The 12,964-nt window shown below is 40.7% G+C and overlaps 1 protein-coding gene and 1 long non-coding RNA gene across 9 annotated transcripts in view; one reads left to right on the top strand and one right to left on the bottom strand.

Moving 5' to 3' along the window:
• Positions 1-12,964, bottom strand: part of SCAPER (S-phase cyclin A associated protein in the ER) — a 421,844-nt gene that overhangs the window by 54,025 nt on the left and 354,855 nt on the right. For all 8 annotated transcript variants that reach the window (XM_077882048.1, XM_077882050.1, XM_077882046.1 and 5 more), the window contains one exon: positions 4,841-4,996. In XM_077882048.1, coding sequence (XP_077738174.1) covers positions 4,841-4,996 — 156 coding nt within the window. The remainder of the gene's footprint in view (positions 1-4,840; positions 4,997-12,964) is intronic.
• The window catches only part of LOC144303595 (uncharacterized), a 94,186-nt gene that overhangs the window by 1,473 nt on the left and 79,749 nt on the right, over positions 1-12,964 (top strand). The gene's annotated exons all lie outside the window — the stretch shown is intronic.

Raw genomic sequence — 12,964 nt, 5'->3', positions numbered from 1 at the left:
ATAAAATCTTAAAAAAAAAAAGATTCTTGGTACGCCTGGGTGTTGCTACAGTTAAGTGTCTGCCTGCCGCTTGGGTCGTGGTCCCAGAGTCCTGGGATGGAGCCTGCTTCCCTCCCTCTCCCTCTACCTGCCATTTCCCCTGCTTGTGCTGTCTGTGTCAAATAAATAGAAAAAATCTCAAAAAGAAAATTCTTAAGAACCACCAAGAGTTAATCACTGATTTATTTAAAATCCAGTTGTATATGTCTATAAAAACAATACACATATATGCAAAGACTTTGGTCTCCTTGGGTAGCCCTTAGGCATATTTCCTCTATGGAAAACTGCTCATCCCTAATTTGGAGAGGATATCATCTATCACTCACAGATTTCAAGTCAGAAACCTGGGAGCCATTTAAGGTTCCTCCCTCCCTTTTACCTCCCACGTCACCAAGCTCTATGCTGCCTCTCTTACGCTTATTCTTTCTCTTCTTCACGTGTTTGCTCCTATTTCCGCTGCCCCCACGGGCCCTCAACATTCCCCACGTGGCTCCAAGCGTCTCTCTACGATTCCTTCTGCCTCTGGGGTCATGCCATTACGGTCCTCTGTACCATAAATCTGATCTGTAATCATAAATCTTCAGCAACTTCAGTGGCTTTCTGCAGCTCCAGCGTAGCACCTCAAGTTCTAGGAGCTACCATCATGGGGTTGGTGTACTGCTGCGCCTCCTGCCACTCCCCGTAGTCGCCCCGCCACACGGCTACATCAGACTGAATGAGATGTCCCTCGTACAGTCCAGAGTACCCTGTGCATCCATGTCTCTTGGTCTGGGCTGCTTCCAGACCAGACCCTGAAATAAGGCTCTGGGCACAAGTACTTTATTTGTGAGGAAGCCAAGGACAGAAGGGGGAGGGAGAAAGCCCATCAAGAATGGGTTAGTGCCTAGGTTGGCACTGGCGCGCCCTGACCCACCGTGCAGAACACCCCTCGGGGCTCACTGAGGTGGGGGAGCGGGGACAGAATCCACCCATGTGTTGCTGGAGGGTCACTCCCGGAGCTGTTAACTCTCCTGCACTTGTAGCCAACAGCTCCTTGTCCAGAGAGTATCCTCAGGCAGAGAAATACAGGAATCCATTGGCAGGTGACCTCCAGGGAGGCCAGAGGCACCCAGAACGTCTGCTCTCTCACACAGTGCGCATATTACGGCCCCTTCTGTCGCATCCTTCCACTTGTCTTCCTGGGTCCTTTACGATTTAGTCCATCGCCTCCTTTCTTGACCTCCTTGGGAGAACATCCTCTTCTGCTGCAGCTGCTAGTTTACGGGTCTGCCCTGAGGCCAGGCTCTGGGCTCCCCGAGGCGGTATCTTGGGTCCTTGTCCTGGTGTCTGGCCCAGGCAAGAGCTCTGTCAACGTCCACTGGAAGACGACATGGCTGAGTGTGTTACAGAGAAGGGGATCCTGTTTTCCATATACGTAACTGAGAAAATCTCCAAAGAAATGAGAAGTGTGGGATCCCTGGGTGGCACAGCGGTTTAGCGCCTGCCTTTGGCCCAGGGCGCGATCCTGGAGACCCCGGATCGAGTCCCACGTCGGGCTCCCCGTGCATGGAGCCTGCTTCTCCCTCTGCCTGTGTCTCTGCCTCTCTCTCTCTCTCTGTGACTATCATAAATAAATAAAAATTAAAAAAAAAAAAGAAAAAGAAATGAGAAGTATGTTCCTACGATTTGAATCATGCAAAGTCAAGCGTGTAGGTGAGAGCACTGAGGCAGGAATCCTGGAGGCTGGTTCCAGTTTGGCTCCGTTGCTTTCCCTATAAGAGGGAGCGCTGGGAATGAGCTCGAAGCTGCTTTCAAGCCCCAGATTTCAAGCGACTAAATCTGCGCAGGTGAAAGCGGGAGCCCACCAACTCACCAACCACATATGGAAATGCTTAGGTGTGGGGCACTCATCTGGATTTAAGGGAAGAACACAGGTAACGAAGACCTGAGATGCTGGCAGGTTTACGATGCTGCGTGATGAAAAGAAGCGCCGCGGGAAGGGGTCTCCTGAGTGAGGGAACCCCCCAGGGAGCAAGGCGGCTACTGCCCGGAGCTAGCCAGGGCACGGTCGACCCCACGTCGGCAGGTGCCAGGCCCGGAGTGCGGCCCCATGACTGCTGCCAGCCTCCGGTGATGCGGGGCCACCTCAGCGTATTTAGGTTACAGACCCACAGACAGCCACGTCCTGGGTTATCATCTAATCCTGGAAGGCAGCTCCGTCTGCACTGCTAGGAGGGAACGCTGAATATAGGCCGTGCTTGGCTTCCCGGACGTTCAGGTAGTCTCAGTCTTTCTAGAAATGTGACTGGGGTAGAGGTGGGGTGCAGCGTCCTCTGTGTAACAGTCTAAAAAACTGAGGAGGTTCATTTTAGAAAGCAAATTCTTTTAGAATATTCTGAACGTAGTCACTGGCATTCTGTGTACATAGAATATGGATGGATATTTCTTGAAGCAGCTAGACTTTAGAAGTTTCAAATTTTTGATTTTTATTTTAGTTTTAATTTTCTTTCTTTTCTTTTCTTTTCTTTTCTTTTCTTTTCTTTTCTTTTTTCTTTCCTCCCTCCCTCCCTCCCTCCCTCCCTTCCTTCTTTCTTTCTTTTTAAATTTATTTATCTATTTATTTGTGACACACACACACACAGAGAGGCAGAGACCCAGGCAGAGGGAGAAGCAGGCTCCATGCAGGGAGCCCAATGTGGGATTTGATCCCGGGTCTCCAGGACCGGCCGATGACAGGTGCTAAACCACTGAGCCACCCAGGGATCCCCCAGTTTTAATTTTCTTCTTGACAAATCCTTTAAAAACCATGTAGTTTTTTCTCGAACAAATCAATGGCATAAAAATAAAGGCAGAGGGGAAAGGGAACTTTTACAAAATTAAAGAGACTTAAGGGACGTAACAACCAAATGTCACCTGAAATTGGAACTGAATCCAAGAAACTTATGGTAGAAAGACGCTGAGACAGTGGAGAGCGGTGAACAAGGATTAGGTAGGTACCCCACAGGATTATCGCTTATTACACCAGGTGTGACAATGCGGGGCACTCGTGTTCAACACCTCAGAGGCGCAGGCTGAAGTACTGTGGGTGAAATGAGTACCTGAAAGTTGTTGTAACATGCTCTTGCCGTAACCTCCCTCTCCCAAAACAAAAAACCAACAAAACAAAACAAAAAACCCCGGGGGTGAGTGGGGGGATGAAATAAGACTGGGAAAATATTGCTAATAGTTGGAGCTATTCGTTCTTGTACTCTCTCCTTCTGTGTATGTTTGAAGAGTATATGAAATATAAATAAACAGGGTTGCAGTAAAAAAAAAGTTATACGTGGGGTGTCTCGGTGGCTCAGTCAGTTAAGCATTTGCCTTCAGCTATTCAGGTCATGATCCCAAGGTCCCAGGATGAAGCCCCCCATCAAGCTCCCTGCCCAGCGGGGAGTCTGCTTCTTCTCCCTCTGCCCCTGCCCCCTGCTCTCCCTCTCTCTCTGCCAAATAAATAAATAAATAAATAGAATCTTTAGAGAAATTATATGTAGTGCTATTTAGATTTAATAAGAAAGTTATTTTACTGAACATTCTTTTTTTTTAAATTTTTTTTTATTATTTATTTATGATAGGCACACAGTGATAGAGAGAGGCAGAGACACAGGCAGAGGGAGAAGCAGGCTCCATGCACCGGGAGCCCGACATGGGATTCGATCCCGGGTCTCCAGGATCGCACCCTGGGCCAAAGGCAGGCGCCAAACCGCTGCACCACCCAGGGATCCCCTGAGCATTCTTAATACGCCTGAGGGCTATGTCATATTCCTATTAGAAACACTATTGCAATTGGGGGGGTTTCCTCTGCCCTCCCCAAGAGAGCTACTGCTTTTGAGGGCAGTTCACAGGATGGGGCGAGGCGTCTAATGAGCCTACCAGGCCAGCAGCTGTCCCTGGCACGTTGGCTATAATCACGCCCATAGAGCCCCCAGCCCCCTAGTGGAATACAAACAGGCTCATTAAGTGACTCACCTCAGAATACCCATGAGCCCCAGCTGACCAGTGGGCTGCTTGTAACGGGGCACAGGTACCCAAACCAAATCCCATCCGTTCCCATCCCATCCCCCCTCACTTCCCCTTAACTACACCCCCCTCCGCCCCCACCTCACGGCTGACAGTCTCTCCTTTGCTGTCCTGCCCGCTGCTCCCTTGCAGTGTTTTCAATAAACTTCTGTGTCCTTTGTCCTGCCTTGGGTGAATTCTTTCACTACCCACGCCGCTGGCCTCTACCTGATTCGGTCATCCTACACATAGGACAAATGTAACTCGAGGGAGCTGGCTTTTTGGATGGTTCCCTTTCCTTATTCATGAAGGCATCTTGGAGAAAGAGACAAAAGGGGAAAATACACAACCCTAGGAGGCAGTCCGTAAAAGCATGTGAACCCAGTCATGGACACCAGGAGAGGCCGTGCTGTATTGCGCTGAGGGTCTGGCTTGGTCTGGTGCAGGCTTTGTTACTGACTCACTGACTCAAGGAGAATCACTGGATTCCTTTGAATTTCCATGGAAGTGGGACTGAATGACCCCTAAGATCTCTTCCAGTAATGAAGTGTAGTTAAGTGTAGGATACCAACAAGAAAAACAGGCTCTAACCGGAGCATGTAGCCAGGGAAAAACAAGAAACAGAAGGCTGGTCTCATTATGGGAGACCAATAAGGACAAAGGTGACCTAAAGAAGAAAAGAAGCCAACATGACCACTTGTATTCCTATGAAATGATCCCAAGATGCGCAAAATTTAAGGGAAGTTCCCAAAGTTGAGTCCACACTGATATCAAGTAGAAGCCTTACCTTCTGGTGACAGCAAAGCACAGTGTGCACATTCCATGCAAGAGTTCTGCAGCGTGCTGCAAAAATGTGGCCATCTTGGGATTCTCGTCCACTGGTCCTTGCACCGAGAGGAAGCAGCCATGAAGCTTGTTGATCAGACCTATGTTCACCACGTAGCTAGATAAAGGGGGAAACGTGTGTTATCAGTCTGCATAGACTGGCAATAAAAACTTACCTTCAAAGGTAAGTTTTAAAAACACAGGCTTAGACCCCGCTACCAAGCAAGCAACACAGGTTTGGGTAAAGCATCTCAAGTAATACTTTCCTTAGATTTAGTCCTGAATAATCAACTATTTCTGTTAAGTGATTCTCTTGCCTCTTTTGGTTATTCTGATGCTATTTTTCAAGGAAGATGAGCAAAAATGACTATCTGATCATTTTTAGTGGTCTAAAGCATCTGTCCAACAGTTGAACTGATTTATAGTTACCTCAACACTCTTGAAAAGCAATACTTTTTAAAAGTACCAGAGAGCCCAATTTGCTAGAAGGTAGGGGTTCAGAAAATAAGATGACGCTCTTGTAACAACCTAAATTTCTTTTTTTTTTAAACAACCTTTTACCATTTCTAATGCCAACTATAGATTCTCTATTTTTCAAAACCCTATCACCTTAAGAGTATAACAGTGAGAATCTAATTGCTTTCTGTTATGCAAAGTACCAGTGTTGCCAGTTGACAATAACATTTAAGAAGTCACTTTCATCTTTTCAGCCCATTAAACAGCTTTCCAGAGCTGTTTATTAAACTGGACCAAAAATAATGGCTCTTTTATTAGCCTGCAAAACAGCTATTATTGAAAATAGTATTTTAAGACTATAAATGACCTTGTAGATAAATCAGCCTTAGCTTAGAGATTGTATACGGACTCAGTGCTGCTGTATTTACATGTATGAAAAGGTAAGACTTCGAATACAGCAATTCTGAACATCAACACGTTAACTTTTAGCAATAAATGCAAAAGAATTGATGCTTCTGCTCACAAGTGAACTATGATCCTCATCACTATTCATTTGCCAGTACCCCTTTTTGTAAAAGTAAGGAAAATCTGAGGAATAATTCATGTTTGGAGCTTTTTCCAAGTTTACTACTTAGAAGGTGCAATATAATGCCCCCCCTTTTCTCCTCTTATATTAGGAAATGTATTTACCTGGGCTACTGAATATCTCCTACAGATTTAAAATTGGGAAGTATGAAATGGTTACCACCAGATCTTTATCTTATAATGAAGGAAACCGACACACTGACATATGCACTCAAGGTATTTCCTTTTGTTTTTTTTTTCTATTTGATTTTTTTCTCTATATGACTGACAGTAAACTGAATTTCATTCAACTATGTTAGGCATTTTCTATATCATGGAAAATGTCTTTGTGGGCATTATATTTTAAACCTTTAAAAACTGTATTATTGAGCAGTTTTAACATAACCCCCCCCCCCAAAAAAAATTACTAGGATAACAGACTCCCATGCATTTACCATCCATCTCTGACCACAATCAACCATGGCCAATCCTACTCATCCACACTATCTTGCATAATGGATAAGCAAATCTAAGTCATTATGTCATTTCATTAATAAATGTTTGTATCTCTAAGAAACAAGAATTTAAAAAAACCACAATACCATTACAACTGAAAATAACAGTAATTCCTTAGTACCATCAAGTAACTAGTACTCAAATTTCTAAAAGTATCATAAATGCCTTAACATTTTAAATAGCTGTTTAAAAATTAGGATTCAAATAAGAACCACACCTTATAATTGGTTACTATATCAAACTCTCTTCTTAATCTCTATGTTACCCCTCCAGCTCTCTTTTCTTCCTTTGCAAATTTATTTGTTGATAAAACCTGGTGGTTTATTTTAGTTCCCACAATCTAAATTTTGCTGATTATATCCCTGTGTTGTCATTTACCGTATTTTTTGAACTATGTATTTCCTGTAAAATGATCTAGATTCTAGAGGTCCGATTGCATACATGAATATCATTTTTTTTAAATGGGTGAATAATTTTCTGCCAGTGGAATATTTTTAGAGTTTCTGGTAGTTTTCAGCATCCATCACTATAAACCATGTTGGGATGAACATTTAAATACAAATCCTTGCCAGATTTCAAGTTACTTTCTAGATGTAGGATTATAGAGCCAAGGAGTATGCAGATTTTTAGAGTTCTTGATATGTACAGCCCCATTACATTAAAAAAAAAAAAAACCCTTGCATCAATTTATAGTCCTACCTATAGGGTATGAGAAAACCATATTCACTGTGTAGGGATTGGCATTACTATTCCCATTTGATAGACGAGGAAGCTGAGGCTCAGGGAGAGTGAATCAGGAGAGATGTAATATCCTGATGTCTTCTGACTACTGATAAGAGTGTCCATATACAAGATGAAAAGCTTTAATGTGGACTTGGAATGTATATCCTGGGAAACATGATTCTGTGAATTCTCCAGGAAATGAGCCTCTCCATTTGTTTTACCATTTGAAATTTAAAATGGGTCCCTCTGTAGCTTTTGCTACTAGGATTTATAAGCTGAAAGATGAAGCTGAAACCCCAACTGAAATGTGGTGCAAAGGGGTTCTATTTCTGACCTAGGTTGAGTAAACTCATGAAATTTCATGGTTTCAACTATCTTCAATATGTTAATAACTCCTAATTTCCTATCTCTGTGATTACTTCTTTTCTGAACTTCTTTCTAGAAAGTCTAGGTTCTGGATATTTCGTCTTGGGGGTTCCAAGACACTTCCACATAGGTATGTTCAAACAAAAACTCATCATCTCTTCTCCTGAGATCTCTCAACATTGTCTAATTGAATGTCACCAATTCATCCCATAAATGATTCAAGAGATGTGTGGATAACTATTTGTAATCATGCATTAATCCATTCAATCATTTCTAAATATGACACTGATACTAACCTCAAAGACCTCTTAAGGTAGAAACTGACACCTAGCAATTTCTATAAGAGATATGTTCAAAGTATTATTTACAGTTTAGCAGGAAGGCCTAATTTTGGCTCAATGAATCAGGTTATTTCAAATCTAAATGCCATTACCAGTATTCTGGAGGCTGAGAGACAGAGTTTGGGTCATATATTTTTGAGGGGTGGAGATCTAGCTGCTGTAGTGTGTTCCAGAGGCAGTGAGCTTCTGGACTAAACAATATGAATGGCTCATCATTTTGATAGAGCAGCTCTTGATTTTGATAGATATAGTAGATCACCAGTTTTGCAGTGTTTTTTCTGGGAGTATTCCCAGAGATCTAGTCTAGAATCCACTCTTTCAGTCCTTGCAACAATTTTTTTTAAAGATTTTATTTATTTATTTGAGAGAGAGAGAGAGAGAGGCAGAGGCAGAAGCAGGCTCCATGCAGGGAACCCGATGTGGGACTTGATCCTGGGACTCCCAGATCACACCCTGGGCCAAAGGCAGGTGCTCAACTGCTGAGTCACCCAGGTGTCCTGCAACAATTTTTAAAAAATTGTTCCATGTAAATACTTTCTGCCTGGGACGCCTGGGTGGCTCAGTGGTTGAGCTTCTGCCTTCAGCTCAGGATGTGATCCTGGGGACCCGGGAACGAGTCCCACATCGGGCTCCCTGCATGGAGCCTGCTTCTCCCTCTGCCTGTCTCTCTCTCTCTCTCTCTGTGTGTGTGTGTGTCTCTCATGAATAAATAAATAAAATCTTTAAAAAAAAATCCTTTCTGCTTAAAGTAGTTTTGTTGGTTTGTCTCCTACAAATGAATTCTGATTATAACAAAGGCCAATAAACAATGTTCAACCTCACTAGTGATAAACACAATGTAAATGAAGATGACACAAAATACCACTTCACACATATCAGACTGGTAATTAATAAGTGTGCTAACATAAAACAGTGATAAGGATATAGGGAAATGGAACTCTCAACCATTGCTCATGAGAAATGAAATTTGTATAGTTACTTTGTAAAAACGATTTGGCATTACTTTGTAATGTTAAACATACATTTATCATAGCATTCATAAATTCCTATTGTAAGCATGTAAACTCAAGAAGCTCTCAGGTGCAAAAAAAAAAAAAAAAGATTTCTATAAGGCTGTTCCTACATCATTGCTTGAAATGGTGAAAAAGTAGAAATTATTGCTCTCAGGTGGAAAATGGATAAGCATTGCTACTATAAACATCGGCGTGCAGGTGTCCCGGCGTTTCACTGCATCTGTATGGTTGGGGTAAATCCCCAGCAGTGCCATTGCGCTATTGCTGGGTCGTAGAGCAGGTCTATTTTTAACTCTTTGAGGAACCTCCACACAGTTTTCCAGAGTGGCTGCACCAGTTCACATTCCCACCAACAGTGCAAGAGGGTTCCCCTTTCTCCACATCCTCTCCAACATTTGTGGTTTCCTGCCTTGTTAATTTTCCCCATTCTCACTGGTGTGAGGTGGTATCTCATTGTGGTTTTGATTTGTATTTCCCTGATGGCCAGGGATGCGGAGCATTTTCTCATGTGCATGTTGGCCATGTCTATGTGTTCCTCTGTGAGATTTCTCTTCATGTCTTTTGCCCATTTCATGATTGGATTGTTTGTTTCTTTACTGTTGAGTTTAATAAGTTATTATAGATCTTGGAAACTAGCCCTTTATCTGATACGTCATTTGCAAATATCTTCTCCCATTCTGTAGGTTGTCTTTTAGTTTTGTTGACTGTATCCTTTGCTGTGCAAAAGCTTCTTATCTTGATGAAGTCCCAATAGTTCATTTTTGCTTTTGTTTCTTTTGCCTTCGTGGATGTATCTTGCAAGAAGTTACTGTGGCCGAGTTCAAAAAGGGTGTTGCCTGTGTTCTCCTCTAGGATTTTGATGGAATCTTGTCTCACATATAGATCTTTCATCCATTTTGAGTTTATCTTTGTGTATGGTGCAAGAGAGTGGTCTAGTTTATATACAATGGAATATTCCTCAGCCGTTAGAAATGACAAATACCCACCATTTGCTTTAACGTGGATGGAACTGGAGGGTATTATGCTGAGTGAAATAAGTCAATCGGAGAAGGACAAACATTATATGGTCTCATTCATTTGGGGAATATAAATAATAGTGAAAGGGAATAAAAGGGAAGGGAGAAGAAATGGGTAGGAAATATCAGAAAGGAAGACAGAACATAAAGACTCCTAACTCTGGGAAATGAACTAGGGGTGATGGAAGGGGAGGAGGGTGGGGAGTGGGGGTGACTGGGTGGCGGGCACTGAGGGGGGCACTTGACGGGATGAGCACTGGGTGTTATTCTGTATGTTGGCAAATTGAACACCAATAAAAAATAAATTTATTATTTAAAAAAACAGGAAAAAAAAAGAAAATGGATAAGCAAACTAATTTATACATTTAAAAGAGTCTAGAGCAGTTAAAATGAATTAATCAGATATATATGCATCAACATAAATAAATCTCAGCAACAGGTCAGGTGAAAAAAGAAGTGGAGAAAACAGTATGATGCATTTATGTAAACTTCAAATACACAAAAAAAATAGAAGGTAGATAATGTACTTTAGGGATATTTGCTTGGTCTCCAAATACATAAAAAGTTTACATAAATATTTACATAAATATACACATGTATATTTTTATATATAGCATGTATATACATAAACTTACAAAAAAATGCATGGAAGTGATATACACAAACTAACATAGTGATTTACCTATTGAGGGGGAATGAAGGGGAGGGGATGAGGATGGGGATTTAGCTGTATCTGCAACGTTTGGTTTCATACCAATAAGACAAAAGATCTAAGGCAATAAGATGTTACTGAAAAACGTTATCAGTTGGTTCTCAGGTGTTAGGTGTATGAGACTTTTAATGTGCTGTTTAATTTGGTTCACGAGTATTTTGTTGAGAATTCATACATCCAACATTCATTAGGAATATTGGGCCATAGTTCTCTTGTCTTGTAGTTCCTTTTTCTGGCTTTGGTATCTGGGTGATGCTGGCCTTGTAAAATGAGTTTGGCAGTGTTCCTTTTCCTTCAACTTGTTTTGGAATAGTCTGAGAAGGATTGGTGTTAATTCTTTAAGTATTTGGTGGAATTCACCAGTGAAACTATCTTGCCCTAAGCTCTTCTCTGTTGTGAGGTTTTTGATTATTGATTCAATCTCCTTACTTGCTATTAGTCTGTTCAGATTTTTTCTCTCTCTTTTTAAAAAGATTTTATTCATTTGTTAGAGAGAGAGAGAGAGAAAAAACAAATGAGCACAGGTAGAGAGAGGACAAGCAGGCTCCCCACTGAGTAGGGAGTCTGATGTGGGGCTCAATTCCAGGATCCTGAGGTCATGACCGGAGCGGAAAGCAAAAGCTTAACTGACTGAACCAACCAGGCGCCCCTCAGATTTTCTATTTCTTTATGATATATGGTCTTGGTAGTTGTAGTTGTATATTTCTAGGATTTAGCCAATTCTAGGTTGTCCAATTTGTTGGCATATAATGGTTCATAACAGTCTCTTATGATCCTTAGTATTTCTGTGGCATTAGACATAATGTCTCCTCTTTTATGTATAATTTTATTTATTTGCATCCATTCATTTATTTCTTTATTTACTTTAATCTTTATTACTTCACTTCTACTACAACTAAAGTTCTTCATTTGAGATCATTGTTTCTTGATATATGTATTTACCAATATAAAACTCCATTTTAGAACTGCTTTTTCTGTCTTATAAGGTTTGGCATGTTGTGCTTCCATTTTCATTTGTCTTAAAAATATTGAAAATTGTCTTTGATTCATTGATTGTTCAGGACTGTGCTGTTTAATTTCTAAGTCTATGTAAAATTTTCAGCTTTTCTCCCATTATCATTTTCTAGTTTCATAATACTGTGGTAGGAAAAGATATTTGATGAAGTTTCTATATTCTTATATTTGTTGAGACTTGTTTTGTGGCCTAATATATGATCCATCTAAGAAAATGTTCCATATGCACTTGAGAAGAATATATATTCTGCTCCTGTTGGATAGAACGTTCTATATATATTAGGTCCTCTGGCCTACTGTGTTGTTTAAATCGGCTGTTTCCTTATTGATTCTCTGTCTGGAAGATCTGTCTATTGTTGGGAGCGGAGTATTAAAGTCAATAACTATTACCATGTTATTGTTTATTTCTTTTAGGATTTGTTTTATATATTTAGGTGCTCCAGAGTTGGGTACATAAATATTTATCACTGTTGTATCTTCTTAGTAGACTGATCCCTTTATCATTATACAATGACCTTCTTTGTTTCTTTTGACTATTTTTAGCTTAAAATCTATTTTGTCTGATAAAAATATAGCTACCCCTACTTTCTTTTAGTTACCATTTCCTTGAATATCTCTTCCCATCCTTTTACTCTATGTCCTTAATGCTAAAATGAGTCTCCCGAAGGAAGTATATTGTTGGATCTTGTTCTTTTATCCATTCAACCATTCGATGTGCTTTGATTATGGAATTTAATCCAATTATACTTAAAGCAATTATTAATAATGACTTACTATTGCTATTTTGTGTTTTCTGATTGTTTTGTACTTTATTTCTTGCTTCTTTTTTTCTTGCTCTCTTCCTTTGTGATCTGATGACTCTTTGTGGTGGTGTGATTTGTGGTTACCACGAAGCTTAAATAAAATATATTTATTATATTCTATTTTAAGAAGGTAAGTTTGGCAGCATATAGAAACTTTATCCTTTTACTTCTTCCCTGCTCACATTTTAGGTTATTGATGTTGTAATTTATATTTTATAGTGTGTATCCAATAACAAATTACTGTAGTTATGGTTACTTTTAATACATTCTATTTTAACCTTTAAAACCTTTAAATTAGGGTTATAAGTGAATTGTGCACCACCATTACAGTATCAGACACTGAGACTTTGACTATATGTTTGCTATTACCAGTGACTATTACACATCCATCTGTTTTTGTTATTATCTTCCTTTTGTTTCAGTGTGAAGAATGCCCTTAAACATTTCTTGTACGGCAGGTCTAGTGGTGGAGAGCTTCTTCAGTTCTGTTTGGGAAAGTCTTTATTTCTCCTTTATTTCTGAAGGAGAGTATTACCAGGTACATACAGCATTCTTGGCTGAC

The sequence above is a fragment of the Canis aureus genome, chromosome 32, assembly GCF_053574225.1.
Source record: "Canis aureus isolate CA01 chromosome 32, VMU_Caureus_v.1.0, whole genome shotgun sequence".
Classification (NCBI taxonomy): domain Eukaryota; kingdom Metazoa; phylum Chordata; class Mammalia; order Carnivora; family Canidae; genus Canis; species Canis aureus.
Note: the sequence above shows the minus strand (reverse complement) of the source record. Positions and strands in the feature narration are given on the sequence as shown.